Here is a 17,925-nt window from a genome sequence, read left to right as displayed (position 1 = left end):
AGGGATGCCCCAGGATGTGCTGTGCCACACGCTCTCGGCACCGGTTTTCGCAGTGATGCCCCAGTAAATGGTTTGCCGACAGCCAAGCGTTTCCTCTGACTCTTTGCCGGGGTGGGTTTGGCACCGCCGGGACTCGAGGGGCGCCCGGCTTCCCTCCCGCTGCCGGCACGGCATTCAGCAAAGGCCCGGCGCTCTCCATCGCCGCGGCGCAGAGGGCCCCCTGCCTCGAGAACAGCCCCGCAAACTCCACAAAAACTCGGGCTGCCGCGGTTGGAGGGGGCTGTGCTCTTCCTCCTCATCCTCCTCCAGGCCCGCGGGGTGTCCCAGGGGTCCCTCTGTCACCTGTGTAGCGAGGGGACACGGGGGGGGGGGGGGGGGGCACACACCGGGAGGAGGGGCTTGGGGACACCCAGGGGGGCTTGGGGACAGTTGAGGAGGGTCGAGGATAGCAAGGGGCATCCGCAGAGCCCCGGGGACAGTCCAGAACTTCTGGGGACACCTGGGGACAACCAGGGAGCTCTGGGCATGGTCAGGGACACCCCGAGAGCCCCAGGGACCTTTAGGGACCCCCAGGGATGTCTGAGGATGCTCAGGGACGCCCAGAGAGCCCCAGAGACACTCGGGGACAGGCAGGGAGTGCTGGCCGGGCCGAGGGTGGCCAGGGACAGCCAGAGGGCCCCGGGAACAGCCCCGGAGGCCTAGAGGTGGCCGAGGATGGCCAGCGACAGCCGGGGAGCTCTGGGAACACCCAGCGCCAGTCAGAGACCGCCGGCGCCTCCCGGGGAGGGCGGGTGACCCCCGAGGACAGACAGGCCCAGGCGCGGGGCGCCCAGAGAAGCCCGGGGACAGGTGGGCACCGCTGGGGACACCCGCGGAGCCCCGTGCCCCCCCTTCCCGCCCGCCCGTCCCCTCAGGCCCAGGTTCAGCCCCCTCGCGGCCCCACCTGCTGCCGCCGCAGCCGCTCCCGCAGCACCGCCTCGGTACCGCCGGTGCCGCTGGCGGCCCGGCCCGGCCCGGCCCGGCGGGCTCCCAGGGCGCCGCGGAACTCACAGGCCGCCGCCATCTTCCCGCACCGCGCGCCACAGGGCGCACGCGCGGCCGCCGCAGCCAATCCCCTCCCTCCGCTTCCAGCCAATGAGCGGCGGCGGGGCGGGAGGAACGGGGCGGGACCAAGACTGGAGGGGCGGTCACTGACGGCCGGACACCAATGGCGGCGCGGCTGCTGGCCAATGGCGGCGGAGCGGAGGCGGTGCCGACGGCGGCAGAGCCAATGGGAGGAGGAGGCGGAAGCGGAGGCGGGGTGTAAGGGCAGAGCATGAGCGCGGCCGGCGCTGAAGCCGCTTCACTCTCCCCCCGCCCCGCAGTGGGGTCCCGGCTCAGCACCCCCCACCCCCGGGGGTCCCGCTGCAACCCTCTCTCGGCCCCGGGGGGGCATTTAACCGCCCTTTCCCCAGCCCTGGGGGGCGGGGCCCTGGTTCATCCCCCCGGCTGCACCCACAGGCCTTTATTGACAACTAAACCTCGTTCCAACCGCCGACACTGAGCAGGGGAAAGGGGTGTGGAGAAAGAGAACGGGGGGACACAAAGAGAACGGGGGCAGCAGGGGGTGGGGGGCACAGGTGGGCCCCCTCAATCTTCCATCAGTTTGCCGAGGAAGTTGAGCCTGAAGGTCCTGTACCTGTCCTCGAAATCCATGCGGACAATCCCGTACTCTCGGTCCCTGCAGACCAGGGTCCCGGTGGCTTCACGGTGCATCCCCAGGATCACCTTGACCTGAGGCAGAGGAGGGGTGCAGATGGGGGGAGAGTGAGCCCTGAGGAGGGTGGTGGGGGGTCCCAGTAGAGCTGGGGTAGCACCTGAGGGGATCTAGAAGGTCCCCAAAGGAGGCGGGGGGGGGGGGGGGGTTGGAGTGGTGCAGGCCCAGGATAAATGGGGGAGCTGGGGGGGCCCTACCTTGTTGCTCTTGGTGGGGGTGACGGGCTCCAGGTGCCTGCTGGAGATGCTCACCACCTCCTCGCTGTCCCTCAGGTAGATAGCGCACATCCCACCCTACAGAAACAGAAAAAGAGGGGGGGGAAATCAGCATCACCGTGTGTGTTACCCCCTCCCTGCACCAAAAGCACCCCCGAACCGGGGCGGGGGGGTCTCACCGTGACGCTGCGGATGACGCCGATCTGTCCCACCGCCTGACTGTCCGGGTAGGTGTCACGGACCTTCACCTCGATGTCGGTGGTCACCCAGTCGCTGGAGCTCTGCTCGGTCCCCGAGCCGGGGGTGTGGGGGTTGTACCGCCGCAGGGGGGGGGCTGTAGGGGTCATGGATCTGTTGACCACCGGGCTGGGGCTGGGGCTGTCCTGGGGAGAGAGAAGGCAGTGTTGGGGTGTTTAGGGGCGCTACAAGCAGGGTTTTGGGGGTCGTAGTGGGGCTATGAGAGGGTTTGGGTGTCGTAGGCAGTTTAGAGGGGAGTAGGGGGCTACAAGGGGGGTTTGTGGAGTTGTAGGGATTTTAGGGGGGCTATGAGGGGATTTTGAGGGGGATGCTCGGTCGTGGCCTGTGGATGCAGGTCAGGGATTGGGGATGCTCGGGGAGATTCCCCCTATTTTGCTGATTAGGGATACCAATTAAACTCAGTCACCAGAGTGAAAAGAGCAGGAAAACCAAATAATGTAACAGTGTAATACAGAAAACGTGCAGTAAGAAAAGACAGAAGAGTGCAGCTAAAGCAACAAGAGGAAAATATAGGGAAATGCGTCAGATCATCACTACCTGAGAGTCAGAGCAGCAAGTACAAAAGATCCTTCTCCAGATGGATGACATCCTCCAGCCCCGCGGGCAGCCCCGGTTCCAGCGAGGGTTTGCAGAGCCTGGCCCGGGCAGGGGGAAATCCTACGCGGTGCCTCCGCCCGGAGCTGAAGCCTCCAGAGTCCCTGGGAGCGGGCCCGCCCTTGTATACCAGAGATTGATAAGCCAGAATGACTGTCACCTTTGTCTGGTCCAGTAAATTTCATGTATCATTTTCCTGTTGCATTCCACCCAAAGCCTGGCCAGGGCTCGGCGGCTGAGACCAAAGGAATTTCTACCAAGCCGGAATACGTGGGTCCTCAGCCTTGAACAAGGATGTGAAAGGAAAGTTGGATACTTTGTCTCCCGATACATTCCGTACAGATTATATCTGGTGTCTAAGCTGCCTCTTTCCCTGGCGAGTTTCCCTGCTTTATTAATGACCACGTGCTAAGGTAGAGGCTTCAGCCCGGGGCCTGTTGCTCAGGCTGCAGCATTTCAGTGCTTGAGCACTGTTTACACCAGCACAGGCGGGTGGTGATACCTCAGTGCAGCACCCACGAGCACGGTGGGTATCAGTTATCACATCTACAGGATTCACCTACGGGGCAGCTCTGCCCTGGGCCGCTTGGCCGAGCCTGAGCACTTCACAGGTGGATGCAGGGCAGGGATGGGGGATGCTCGGGGGGCCCTGGGGATGCAGCACAGGGAGATGGTAGCGCCAGGATGCCGAAGGTCTCGGGGAGCGTCACCCCCCACGAGCTCGTCTTACCGGCACGTGTCACCCCAAGATCTGGCATCGCCCCGGAGGGCCGAGCTCCGCCAGAGATTGAAGAGGAGGAGGAAGATGAGGACCAAGAGGCTGAGGAGGACGGTGGAAAGCAACGTGCTGCGGGAGCACTGGGATGGAGAGGGGCCGTCAGTGCCCCGAAGTGAAGGAATAAATTCACTGACGGGGTTTAAAGGCTCCCCCGAGACTGGTGGCACCCAGCAAGGGATGGCACCGGGTCCAGCTGGCACCGAAGCCAGCCCCCGCAGAGCAGGGGAGTTTCCTTCGGTGGGAAGCAGGTGGGATGTGCCCCCCGGTCCTCCAGTGGGTCCAGCTTGGGTGCGGTGACTTGTGGAAAACAGACTCTCCAACACGAATAGAGTTACACAGCAGGGGTGGTTACTCCAGCGCCGGGGTGCAAGGGGATTTCTCCACAAAGCCTGCAGCAGGCAGTTGGCATCCCTTGCTTCCTTCATCAAGTTGTTTAGAGAAGTACGACACTGCCCTTCTATCTGGTCCCAATTTTTGGGCCAGGACCCCTGGGGCTATTCCCCGTTTCTCGAGGGAGAATAACCAGACAGCTGAGTGATGTCTGGTTAACCCGGAGCAGGGGCATCCATCAGCTGCTTCTTCAGCTGACGGAATGCTCTGAGCGCCTCTCCGTGCCGAGTGAGGGTTTCCGATTTGATTTTAATAGCTCACAGCGGGATTTTTTGTACCAGGAGTCCGTAGTTACATACCCACAGGCGACACCTCCGGGTCGTTCCTAGGATCGCGCAGAGCTCTTTAGCTGGCTGTGCCCGAGGGCTCCGACAGGGGCCTCTGGCCTTGCAGTCCCCAGGGTCCCTTGCCCAGCCGTGACCTCGGCTCCAGGGCAGGTTACTCGCTGCTGAGCTGCTGGAGCTTTCTGTGGAGAGACTCGATAGCCATTAAGACCCCAAATTTAATAAACTAATAGTCCATGTTATGCACATTTCTTTAGTCTCTGTGGCTGTTAAGGAATCATCTACATACTGCAGGACCCCCGATTCCATGCGGCCGCTCCCATTGCTCCAGGTCTTTAGCTACTTGGTTTCCAAGAAGAGTGGGGCTATTTTAAACCCCTGGGGCAGCACAGTCCATGTTAATTGCATCTTCCTCCTGGACTCCATCTTTTCTCATTCAAATGCAAACAATCACTGACTTTGGAGCTCAAAGGCAAGCAGAAGAAGGGGTCTTTTAGGGCCAGCACGGTAAACCAAGGCAGTTCCGGTACTCATCTAATTAACAGTGCATATGGGTTTGCTACAGCAGGATGCAGATCTCCTCCCCTCCTCTTGCTATATGCTCTCTGTGCTCTGTCTAACAAGGTCTCCACATTCCAACTCTCTGGCACTTTCAGCTTTTACAACTTCTTTCGAATGCCCCGTGCTGACTGCCCTATAAATAACGACACTAACTGTTGTATTCCCACCCCTGACCCTGGATCTAAGGGGTGTGTCGCCTCACGGTACCCGCAGCTTACCCAGGAATTCTGAGGGAGTATCTTTAGGTCCCTGCCGAAGGGCATATAGGGCCGAGCAGTTCATTGCTTTCGGTACAGCCCGCTCCATGCCCCTGACACTCCAATCTCCATCTGCATCCACAACCTCATATGGGCTCCTGTGTTGGGGTTCCAGCACGGGTGTTTTATTAGAAACTGGAAATGCTTGGTCACCCCAACAGTCGCTTCGATACCCCTTCGCTGCACTTTTCCAAGGTGCCAGATGGAAGGAAGTGAACGGGACTTTTACCCTGGCAGGGCCCATCCAGCCCTAGGGCCTCTCTCAGAGGAGCCGGCATCGCCGCTCGCTTCTCCCGTCTCTGTCTGCGACACGGGGCTGTGAGGGGGGAGCCTGCCTCTGGCTCCTCCAAACTTTCAACCTCCTCCTGCCGGCTTCCTACCGGCGGTTTATAGTACTCTGGGAAATCTTTATTTTGGCCCCTTTTTCTTTCCCTTCCTTCATATTTTCTCTTTCCGGTGCCAGCACCAATGGTTCTCGTGGGGGTGCCAGGCCACGGTCTATTTGATATTCAGGATGGTCTCGGAGGGTAAAAAACATGTCTGCATAGGAGACTTCATCCCAGTTCCTTCCCTCCTTAAAACAGCATCAATTGCAGCAGGGTGTTATCACTCAAGGTCCCATTCAGGGGCCATTTTCCATTTTCCCCACCATCACGTTTGTGGATAACAGGTGTGGTGGCACCTATACACCGTGTCACAGTGGGGAAAACGGCACCGAAAGATCCCCCTCCTGAGGGGGAAGGAAGGACTTAACTCATTATCCCGCTCCTTAATTAGTGACATGAGTTGCTCGCCTGCGCTGAGCTTCCCCATCATTATCAGAGTTGTTTCTAGGAGGGTGGTGGTGTCCGAAACTGTGCTGTGGCTATCGTGGTGCCCCTCACTCTGGGCCTAATTAACAGAGCTCATAACGAGGGGAGACCTCGTTAAACCAGGTCTTTCCTCGCTGCAGGATCCAAAAGAACATGTTGGTGGATCTGAACAAGGAGATGATGAATGAAGTGGGCATCACAGTGGTGGGAGACTGTAAAAGAAACAAGCTTTAGAAAACTATTTTTTCTCAGGATATTATTAATAGCAGGAATAATTAATTAATAAAGAGATAGTGTTTTAGAAGTTTAATTAACAGAGCACAGGTGCTCTAGGAACAATACTGACAGTTTAAGCAACTTAGAAAAGCTGAGCAATGAAAAGCTAGACATAGATTAAGAATATGTCAAAGAGAACATTTTGAGTCTTTTCTCGGAAGTCTAAAAGTGAACGATGATGAAGACTGTTCAGAAGATGAGGAACCACAATGAGCGGGACGTGAGCAGCGGTGTCCGAAGAGGAACTGGAACGGAACGATGGGAACTCGGCGAAACTGTGGAATACGGTGGACTTCTGAAATGGATGATGAACTGAGAGCTGAAAGTTCCTGGAAAATACTGAGACTCTTGGTATTGTATGTTGTATCGTATCTAGAGAGGGCACTTTTTGTGAGCTGTGGCCACTCCCTGAGGCGATGGCCCAGCTCTGAGCTGTTAATAAAGCCAGCCCAGAGGTACCCGCAGTCTGGGGAAACCCTTTAACAGAACTGGCCACCCCGATGGGACTCTGGGACACAAGAGAGCAAGAGTCAGGTATTCCTCTGGACAAAGCCGTTGCCCATACTCAAATTGCTGGCCAAGGAATAAGAGGTGAGTTCACCTAAGAGACTTGGGCACGGGTAATTCCAGAGAGAATTATACTGGGAAACTCTCGTGCTGAAATTTGCAAAGAGAGAGATAAAAGAGATGTACAGAAGATGGGGACAGTACTCAGCGTTGAAAGGGGGACGCCCCTTGCTGAGGTTTCAGAAAACTGAGGAAAGATACCTTTGGCACAATCCTCACAGAAAAGGAAACTGATGGAGGAGGGCCAATGGATGTATGGCCTCCGAAAGGAACAGTCAAACCCCATCAGTAAAAATTTCTAAGAATAATTTTGGAGGATTCTGAGAGTCAAGATATTGATTATTGGTATAGTTGGTATAATAGAGGTCAGCAAAGAAAGAAAAGCTCTTGGATAAAAACTAAAGGGAGTTGACTTCCTTCAGCTCCTGAAGCTGAAGCAACTGAATTCCCGTTTAGAAGTGCTGGCGTGTGCCCAAGGCGTTTGGATTCCAGCCCAAAGCCTGGAGCGGGCCCTGGGGCAGGTGCCGCCGTCTCTCCAGTAACAGCAGCGATGGGACACGAACCTTGGAAGCAAGGTGCTTGAGTCACCTGGCAAGCAAAAATGCCTCGCTTACGGGCTGATGCTGGAAAACGTGCTCCACTGTTATTGGGAGTTGTCACTGATTACACCCCTAACTGGAATGATATGCAAACTTTATGATGAGAACAATTTCAAGCAGAGAAAAGAGAAAAGATTTTCCAAAAAGGCAAGAGAATAACTAATTGGACAAAGGTTTTGGAATGCAACGAGCACCCAAGTGATTATTTGGGCCAGTTGAAGGCTACTTTAATTATGGGGGTATGACCCGTGACCATTTCCAAGAGCCACCAGCTATTAGTGTTTGTGTAGAAATTGATGCCAGGCTGGCCAGGGAAAACGTTAACTAAAATCCTTAGCATTGCTGCTTTTGTTTTTGATGGGAGAGATGAAAGCAAAAGCAGCAAGAAGAAAGGTTAAAACTTGAGAAAAAGGCAGAGCAAAAAGAGAAAGAAAGAGAAATTGTGTTGCTGGCTGCAGCAGTTACCCAAACCTATAACCCAAGGGGGAGAGGTCGGGGGTTTCCCCGAGGCAGAATCAGGGGAAGGGGCGCGCGAGGCAGAATTCCTCTTCTCTCTCCATATGCTAATGGTTCAGATGCTTCTGCCGTGGGAACTGGGGACACATGCAGAGAGAGTGCCCGCCGAGACCCGTGTCTGCACAAGAGCATCTGCCCCTGCCAGACCTCCTCGACCTCATCACAGCGAAGAAAATGATAGTCATCTTCTCTGGGAACTGCAGGAACAACGGGCCCCCGTGGAATCAAAGTAGATGAGCACGGTCAGATTTCTGCAGAGGTAAAAACTGCTTTGGGGTAAATCTGTGATCTCTTCCAGTTCCCCTACTGGCCCTTTGGGCCTGTACTGAATTTTGAAGTTCCCCACATTTCAAATGATAGTACGGGCAGTAGCAGGGGAACAGATAAAATATTTATCTACCCCTTTGACGAGACCTTTTGCAGGAATTTGGTCCGTTTATCTCCTTGGCTCCAACAGAGATTCAGCTGGTTTTAATGGGCTCAGAAATAATTGAACTGGGAGGTCAAAACCCACATGATGTGAATGAGACACGATTTGAATTGGCTGCAGTTCCCAGAGAACTCTGAAGTAAGTGGGATGGTTAACACTGGCTGAGCCAGTTGTGATAAAAACAGAAGGAGGGAATCCTCCTTCCATTTGGCAATATCCCATTATAAATGAGGCCATTCCCAGTAGAGAAAAACCAACTGTACATTTTTTCAGAAAAAAGAATTTTAAAGGAATGTCGTAGTCCTTATAATACTCCAGTTTTACCAGTTAGTAAACATAAAGTAGATAAAGATGGAGATGCTGAATATAGATTTGCTCAAGATCTCCGAGCTGCAAATGAACATGTAATTGCTTCACACCCTGTGGTACCAGATCCGAGTCTGATTTAACACAGATCCTGGGCACAGTATTTCACAGGGCTTGATCTTACAGGAGCTTTCTTTAGCATCCCAGTCACGGAAGAAAGCCAGTCACTCTTTGCCTTCCCGTGGCAAGGGAAGCAGTTAACTTGGACTAGGTTACCACAAGGATTTACTAGTTCTCCAACAGTATTTTCTCAAATTTTGAAAAATTATTTACAAGATTTGTTTTTTTCAAATAAGTCTGTTTTGATACAGTATGTTGATGACTTGTTATGGGCAAGTAAAACTACGGATGACTGTATTAGAGACACTGAATATCTGTGTATCCGACTTGTTAACAAGGGGCACGGTGAATCTCTGTCCAAATGGCAGTTTTGCAAACAGCAAGTGAAATATCTGGGATTCATCCTAAAGCCAGGACTTCCTGATTATTCAAAACCTTTTACATTGTATTGGGATGAAAATAAAGGAACTGCGAGAGGGGTGGTAGTACAAACTTTAGGACCACATGAACAACCTGTTCCCTAATTTTCTTCTACATTAGACGCAGTGACTAAAGGAACTCCTTTTTGCATTAGAGCAATAGCAGCAGCAGCTGTAATGGTAGGAAAAAAAACCCCAGGACAATTGTCCTAGGACAACCACTAACTGTCTGTGTACCCCATGAAGTAGAGATATTATTAAAGCAATATGGGAGAAAGGTTTATCTCCTCAAAGGGTGCAGAGAGAAGAGATAATTCTATTATTGGCTGATAATTTGAAATTGGAAAGGTGCAATGCATTGAACCCTGCCGCCCTAATGCCTTTACCCTCTGACGGAGAAAAAGATAATCATGACTGTGTTCAACTATTAAGTGAAACCAGCAAACCGCGAGACGATTTGAAGGTTCAGCCTTTGGATAACCCTGATCCAAACCTCTTCAGGGACGGCTCCTCCTGTTACGGAGAAGGTCGGAGATGTACCGGTCTTGCAGTGACTACGGAAACGTGGTGACTGTTGGTGGGACCTTTGCCTGCACCTTTAGGTGCACGGGGGGCAGAAATAATTGCTCTTACAGAAGCTGCAAAATATGGACTTTAAATATGATTTTGGTATCTGCCATGCCCCTGGGACTTTATGGAAAGAACGGGGTTTCTTAACATCTGCAGGGAAGTCTGTGCCTCACAGAAAGCAGCTCAAGGCATTATCAGAGGCGATACAATTACCCTCGGAGATTTCTGTCATCTATATAAAAGCACATACTCAGAGGCAAGATACGATTTCTAAAGGGAATTCTTTAGCTGACCAAGCAGCCAGAGCCGCAGCACGACAGGCTGTGTCCATCATGTCGTGATCACAACGTGAGGTGGTATCCAAACTTCTGGATATAGATAAGCTCTATGAAGACCTCCCTGATGAAGAAAAGGAGCGGTGGATCCGGCTTGGAGCCCAGCCCCAAGGAGAACAATGGATGCTCAGTAACAAGCCGCTTCTCCCCAAAAGGTATTTATTACCGATTACGCGATGGCATCACGAAAAAACTCATGGGGGGCCGGAGAGCTTAGCGCTCCGGAATCAACGACTCTGGGCTGCCCTGGGAATTTATGCAGCAGCCAAAAGAATCTGTGAAGGATGTAAACTTTGTAAACAATACGCTTCTGTACGAATTAAGGCTCCCAGTGGAAAAAGACCTCCAGACACCTTTCCTTTTCCCAAGGTCCAAACTGATTATACTAAAATGCAGAGAAAAAAAAAAAAAAAAAAAAGGTACTTGGACATGTTAGTGAGAACTGATCAGCTAACAGGATAGGTAAAAGCTTGCCCTACCAGGAAAAATGATTCAAAAACAGTAGTAAAAAATTTCACTGAAGGAAGTAATTCCTAAATGGGGAGTTCCTGAAGTCACTGATTCTGATCATGGGGGTCATTTCACAGCTGATATTTTAATCCCAATTTATAATTTTTTAGGAATTTTTAGTCTATTTCATAGTCCCCATCACCTTGAATCATCCAGCCAAGCAGAACAAATAAACAGAACCTTAAAAGAAAAATTATTTAAGGTCTGTAAACAGACTGGCCTAAAGTGGCCTGATGCTTTAAACTTAGTGTTTCACAATGGTCTGTGTGATTGTTTTGTTTGTTACATTGGTTGTTGTTCTTTTATAATGCAGAAGATAGAAAGAGTGATGTGGAATTATAAATAAGAAGGATCGCAGGAGTACGATGGAAAAACAAAAGGAGGGAATTTGTAAAAGGAATAAGCTTTAGAAATCTCTTTTCTCTTCGGATATTATTAATAGCAGGAATACTAATAAATAGATATTGTTTTATACAGCACAGGTGCTCTGGGAACAATCCTGAAGATAAGTCATCGTGATGACCCAAGACTGCATCAGCGAGCAGCAACGTCAGAAGACGAATCGGAGCGGAACGAGAAGAACTAGTCGGAACTCTGGAATATAACGGACTTTTGAAATTGATGATGAATTGGTATTGCATTCCATGTTATGAGGAATCATATAAATGTAAGCTGCTTTGTGTCAGCTGTTGCCACTCACTGAGGTGATGGCCCAGCTCTGAGTTGTTAATAAAGCAGCCTAGAGATACCCACAGTCTGGTAAAATCCTTTAACAGCACTACAACCCTGTCTCTCAGTAATCAAAACACTGCTTCAAGTAATTTCCCGATTAAAGAGTAAGTTATCACTTCTCATTTTCAATCAAAATGGCAAGTCATAACTGTACAGACAACTTTTAACCTAAAACTGTGTTTTTAAAAATTTTGCTTAAACCCAGACCACTGTTGGGAGAGTTATTATGTCTGAATCACACATCTAACATAAGCAGCTGATACTGTGCTGGCTTTTTTTTTTTTTTTTTTGTAAGTATTTCCTTCACAATTTCCCTCCTCTTCTGTTAAAGAGGTACTTGATTAAATCTGTGAGTTTTCTGGTACAAGCTGGATACTACAGAAGTAGAGGAACAATGAGCTAAAGGATGCTTCTGAGCTAAATCCTTCAACATCCCAGTACAGCCAAGTGACTTCAGGGCACACGCAGCTGGTGGTGTTGAGAGGGCAACAACTGTTTATGCTGCAGAAGCAAACAGAGTTTAAATCATATCTTGAACGGAGGCAATACTTGCACTTTTCAATTGACCTTAAAAATTACAACTTCATACCAATACTAAATTGATGATATCATCAAGCGAGTTACATATGGATTCCACGTTACATATTATAATTTGTACTATATTTTAAAGATGCTCTATTGACTTCGTTCTCCGCCTGGCTGTAACAGGACTGTTAACATACTCCTGTTCCGTCCTCATCAATACAGGAATAAAAGAACCCTTCAAGAAGCCGTTGACAGCTAACATGTATTGCACAAGCTGATTTGGTTTTAAGCATAAAAACTTAGAAAATACCGTTCACAAACCTGTTGCCATAATCGATTTTGGCAGTCACTTTCTTTTTCAGTTCTTTGAGCTCAGCTTGGGGTAGGGTCCCAGAGAGTACTGGAGATCTCCACTCAGTAAGGTCACAGATCATGTGCCGTACACTGCAAAACATTTCTCTGTTATCTTGCTGTTTGGAGGAAAAAGATGGGTAGAAGTTAGTTTTGAAGTCTACTGCGCATCTTGTAAATACATATAATAAATTGCAAGTATAAAATAGGAATTCAAAAGGGTAAGAGTCTGTAAGTAGCTCTAAATCAGGAGCCTAACTTTCTAGAGCCTAGAGCACTGAATACAAAGAATCTTACACTCTTCATTAAAGTATCTAAGTAAGTATACATGCTTGTGTTTATGTTACCTTAAAGCCAGGATCAAGCTGCATTCAGAACAGGCGTTCAAGGGAAAGCTATCCTTTCCTTGGTTCACAGAGGAACTTCATTCAATGACCTCTATATTGAGTAGAGCACGACTAAAAATGGGGCATTTTAACAGCAAAATCCCAACCATCCAGGGATCCTGGAAGAGATCGTGCACTGGCCAGAAGGTAGAGATTTTGGAGCGTTGCCTGAGGAGGTGGCTCGTGCCCAAGAGGCACCGCCATATAACGAGTTACCAGAGATGAGAGGCGTTATGCTCTCTTTACTGATGGATCCTGTCGTGTGGTAGGAAGCCATCGGAAGGGGAAAGCTGCTGTGTGGAGTCCCACAAGACAAATCGTTGAGGCCACTGAAGGAGAAGGAGAGTCAAGTCAGTTTGCAGAAGTAAAAGCGATCCAACTTGCCCTAAAGATTGCTGAACGGGAGAAGTGGCCAGTACTGTATGTCTACACGGACTCCTGGATGGTGGCTAACGCCCTGTGGGGGTGGCTACAGGGGTGGAAGAAGACCAATTGGCAGCGCAGAGGTAAACCCATCTGGGCTGCTGCATTGTGGCAGGACATCGCTGCCTGAGTGGAAAACGTGGCTCTAAAGGTACCTCATGTAGATGCTCATGTGCCCAAAAGGCGTGCTGCTGAAGAACATCAAAACAATGAGCAAGCAGACAAAGCTGCCAAAATTGAAGTAGCTCGGCTGGACCTGGACTGGGAGCGTAAGGGTGAGCTGTTTGTAGCTCGATGGGCCCATGAAACATCAGGGCCTCTTGGCAGAGATGCAACGTACAGATGGGCTTGTGATCGAGGGGTGGACCTGACCATGGAGGCCATCTCACAGGTCACTCACGAATGTGAAACGTGCTGCAATCAAGCGAGCCACACGAGTAAAGTCTCCCTGGAACAGAGGGCGATGGCTGAGTTTTCAATATGGTGAGGCCTGGCGGATTGACTCTATTGGACCGCTGCCACGAACACGCCAAGGCAAGCGCTACATACTCACCGTGTGTGGTGGTGCCATTCTTACCCCTCCCTGCCCTCTTTGTTGGGCTGCTTGGTGCCAGGCGTGATTCCATCCACATTCCCCCGAGCCATACACCAATCTGTGGAGATAAGGACTGATAACCTTGAGGAGCCTGGCTCCTGCCCCTCCCAATTGCTTGGAAAAGGTTATAATGGCCCATCATCTCCTGATGGCCTGGCACACCTGTGCCTGGGATGGGGTCAGATGGAACAATAACAGGGGTGCATGTTATTCAAATTCTTGTGCAACTGCTGGAAGGCACCAGATAGTATTTGACAAAAGTCAATTATCTTGGATCCTATAAACTGTGACCACCAGAGAGACCCTTTGAGCTCTCCTGGATCGCAGTGGGCTGTGACCAGCATCTCCCCTGAGCTGGGAGCCTCTCAGGTACCAAAACCCTTAAGGTGTCGTCTGCTCCAGACGGAAGGCCAGGGCGAAGTCCCCCCGCTCGAGTCTCAATTATGGCCCGTTGAGGAATGCCAAGGCATTGGGAGTATTTGCTCTAAACTAGAGAGGGAAATTTTCCTTGAGCCAGCTTCTATTTCACCTGTTTATTGGTGCGTGTGTGTGTGGGTACGTACCCTTACCCTTGTTCCTGTGTGCTTGTCCCTTTTGTCTTCATTTTACCGAATCCAAACCCCTTTGTTTCTGTATGTATATGTCTGGTTTGTGTATGTGCATGTACATATGTGTATAAATTAAGGTACCGTTAAGTAAGTTAGAGTGAATATTGTCATTTTAGAACCTGAATAAGTCACTTTTCTTTCTGAGTTATTTTGTATTGACAAATAGTTGTTAGTTATTAATAAATCTAGATTATTTTTCTAAATCATTACCGTGTCAATACTTTCATCCGTGACACCATGGTAGAAGCAACTACGGGTTGGCTTGAAACGTACCCTGTACATCATGCCACCGCCCGAAATACCATCTTAGGTCTTGAAAGGCAAATTTCATGGCGGCATGGTACTCCTGAAAGAATCGAATCAGACAACGGGACCCATTTTCGAAATAATCTTATAAACTCCTGGGCAAAGAAACACGGCATTGAGTGGGTGTATCACATCCCTTATTACCCACAAGCATCTGGAAAGATTGAGAGATCTAATGGACTGTTGAAGACTAATGCTGAGAGCATTGGACAATGGGGGATGGAAGCACTGGGATATAAATTTAGCAGAAGCCACTTGGCTAATGAACACCAGAGGATCTGTTACCCGTCCTGGTCCTGCCCAAACAAACCACCTTCATACTGTGGGAGGAGATAAGGTCCCCGTAGTACACACAGGGAGGTGGCTGGGGAAGGCAGTGTGGATCGCTCCTCCCTTGGGAAAAGGCAAGCCCACTCGCGGGATTGTCTTTGCTCAGGAACTGGATGTACTTGGTGGGTAAGGCGGGAGGATGGGACTACTCAGTGTGTGCCTCAAGGACATTTAACCTTGGGGGGAAAGTAATCTGTGGGATGAGTTGTATGTTGCAGGAAGTGATGGAGGAAGTAGGAACGACAAAGAGTGAACCAGATACGTGCAATGACGACCCAAACCTAGCCGGTGCTGGAGTCCAACAGTCAAACATATTTCTGTCCTGAACATCCATCTTGACAGATGGAAGCCAAGTCACTGAACATCTGAAGGAGTGAAGAAAGCTTATGGAACGGATAAATGAATATTATGTGGGACCTGGGCATAACGTAAATGGTATGGAATAAGGGGTGGAGACTGTATTGGGTCTGGGCGAGCTGGAATTGTTTTCCCCTACAGCAGCCCCACGGTGCTGTGGTTTGTGCTGGGAGCTGCAGGGAGTTGGCAGCACCCTGGTGTGGTGGCTGCTGCTGAGCAGTGCTTACACAGCACCAAGGCTCTTTCGGACATTTCCCCCCCAGTGGGACGGGGTGGGCGAGATCTCGGGAGGGGACACAGCCAGGACAGCTGACCCCGACTGACCCAAGGGATATTCCTGACCCTGTGACGTCTGCTCAGCATAAAGCTGGGAGAAAGGAGGAAGGGGGGGTCACCCTTGTTCCTCCGAGGCACCCACTGCGCGTATGGGAGCCCCGCTTCCTGAGAAGGCCCCACAGCGCCTCTCCGTGGCAAGGAGAGAATAAATCTGTTTGATTTTGCTTCCGCACGCGGACCTTTGCTTCACTTTGCTTCTATTAAAACTGCTTTTATTTCACCCACAAGGGTTAGTTTATCTTCTTTCCCCTCTTTGCCCTGTTGAGAAAACAAGGGGAAGAAGGGGGGGGGGGGGGGGGGGAAGTGATAGAGCGACTTGGTGGATACCTGGCGTTTAGCCAGAGTCAAACCATCACAGGCTCCAGTTCTGCAACACTCCATCTGTAACACATTACAGCCTCCTCTCCCCGCCTAGCATAATACTTTAAAATTCCTCAGCGTGCAAAGCCGAGCGCATCACTATCTTAGGAGTCCCAGGTAACATCTGAAGGAAGTGAAAAGCCAGGAAAGCACCAAAGCTTATATGGGAAGTTAAACACCTTAACTGGTTACAAAGGCTGGGACTGTGCATATCAAATAGTGCCAGCAGCACACGCAAGCTTTCCTTGGGAACATTCAGCTAAACTAGGACACGGGGAGATAAAGTTCCAGACTTACAATGGAAGAAACCTCTTTTCCAGAGGGTTTTCTATAGGCGTGCCCATACACACATGCGTTGAGACAAAAGATCAAAGCTTTAACCACAAAACAGAGTTTGACACGTTGGTTTAAACCGTGGACAGTGCATATACACATCACTTGTAGCACAAACAAAACGATGCCAAACTGAAGTCGCACAACAACAGCCTTTCTATTTCTATGGTGAAAGATAATGTCGAGACAAAGACAACGCAGAGGCCCTGGATGCTTTGATCTTACCCAGAAGTGCTCTCTCCTACTGTCTTCATAACCTGCAAAATCCAAGCCGTTAGTTCAATACCCTCTTAAAAAGAATGCATCTTCCTAAACACCCTACATCAGTGAATTATTCAGGCTACACGCAGCTGTCTTTCATTCAGACTGTACCTAGGCCTCGATTGACTGAGAACAACTGGATTAATTAAAGAATGAAAATAAAATTCTCCACTCTATCTAGAAGACAGCAAAAAACTGCAGAAGGTGCAGGAAAAGAATATAGTGACTCAAAAGAGTCAGGGAAAAAATATCTAACTGAAACTTAAAGACTTCAGTCTGTGCAGATTGCCTAAAAGCTGACTTGATTCTAGTGTGAGAACCTTCACAGAGAGAAAATACCCATTATTCAAAGCTCGACAATGTGGCAGAGAAAGACACAACAGGCACATGTGGCTGGAAGCTACATTTGACAATTCTGACAGAACTCCGTAAGGCAGAAAACAATGCCGGGATAATGGCTTTCACAAAGGAGTTCAGTCCACAAGACTTACTGAAGACAGAATTGAGAAATTACTGAAATTTCATCTGCATAAAAGAAAGGGATCCCATATCAAAGGCCGCTTTTAATATACCAGGCAGAAGTCGTAAGAGACTCAAGGGCTGGAAGATAAAAGTTGGGAGAACTCAAATTAGAACTAAAGCAGGGGGCAGGGAGTGGAGGAAGTTCATCTAGGGAATTATCAGTCGAGAGAGTAAGAAAAGTTATAGAGAAAAATGTTAAGTTACTAACTCTTCTGACCCATTTGCATTAATACAGAGAAAGTTGTGCTTTAGCTCAACTAGATGATGATGCAGCTAAGGACAGTACTAGCCAGCAGCACTGCTGATGACAGCACCTCTGAACTTGGTGAGTTACCCATTCAAAATATTCCAAACATACACCCAAGCATTCACAAAAAATGGATTTCCTGAAGAGAGGAGAAGCCTGAAGAAACTCTTAGACTTCAGGAGTTACCACCAAGCTACCGATGCAGATACAGCTGGTGGCTCCCCCTCCTCACCAACACATGACATCTTACTGATTCAATCCATCAGCGTGACTTTTATCGCAGGTGTCTCTCCAGCAGGACTACACCAAGTCCAGCAAGTTTAAGGAGATTTCTCACCTTCCCTTGCAGAGGGGAGACCATTCCTTTCCCCCTTCCTCCACCTGAGCAGCAAATACCTGAAACCCTCCCTGGCTCATCTGGAAACTCTATTCCCACCCGAGCCCGGGAGCACTGCCTCTCCTCCATGAGCTACACAGGCCATCTCTCCAGGGTCAGAGTCCTGAACCTGGGCTCTGGCACCCCTCAAACTGAAACTGCTGCAGTGACAGCCTGCCTCCCCTCTCCCACAGGGAGGACACAAAACGCTCAAGGGGAAACCAGTAAAGGCCCACAGGAATGAATTCTGCATTTCGAGGAGAACCGAAGCACCAGTGCAGCACCGACTATTGCCTGAGCACAGCTGTGGCGGTTTGACCTTGG

At 50.1% G+C, this 17,925-nt stretch overlaps 1 protein-coding gene across 6 annotated transcripts in view; it reads right to left on the bottom strand.

The window, feature by feature from the left end:
• Positions 1-1,489: 1,489 nt before the first annotated feature.
• The window catches only part of LOC141974098 (transcription elongation factor SPT5-like), a 30,560-nt gene continuing 14,124 nt past the window's right edge, over positions 1,490-17,925 (bottom strand). For 2 of the 6 annotated variants that reach the window (XM_074933377.1, XM_074933378.1), the window contains exons 3-10: positions 13,524-13,623; positions 12,509-12,876; positions 12,132-12,280; positions 4,291-6,117; positions 2,767-3,106; positions 2,151-2,349; positions 1,954-2,049; positions 1,490-1,773 (exon numbers count right to left, since the gene is read on the bottom strand). In XM_074933377.1, coding sequence (XP_074789478.1) covers positions 1,630-1,773; positions 1,954-2,049; positions 2,151-2,349; positions 2,767-3,008 — 681 coding nt within the window. In that variant the 5' untranslated portion in view covers positions 3,009-3,106; positions 4,291-6,117; positions 12,132-12,280; positions 12,509-12,876; positions 13,524-13,623 and the 3' untranslated portion in view covers positions 1,490-1,629. Of the gene's footprint in view, positions 1,774-1,953; positions 2,050-2,150; positions 2,355-2,766; positions 3,107-4,290; positions 6,118-12,131; positions 12,281-12,508; positions 12,877-13,523; positions 13,624-17,925 lie in introns of those variants that run through there. The other 4 variants (XM_074933376.1, XM_074933381.1, XM_074933382.1 and 1 more) reach the window with 3 other exon arrangements.

The sequence above is a fragment of the Athene noctua genome, unplaced genomic scaffold (assembly GCF_965140245.1).
Source record: "Athene noctua unplaced genomic scaffold, bAthNoc1.hap1.1 HAP1_HAP1_scaffold_31, whole genome shotgun sequence".
Classification (NCBI taxonomy): domain Eukaryota; kingdom Metazoa; phylum Chordata; class Aves; order Strigiformes; family Strigidae; genus Athene; species Athene noctua.
The sequence above is the reverse complement of the archived record's forward strand: the minus strand, read 5'-3'. Positions and strand labels throughout refer to the sequence as shown.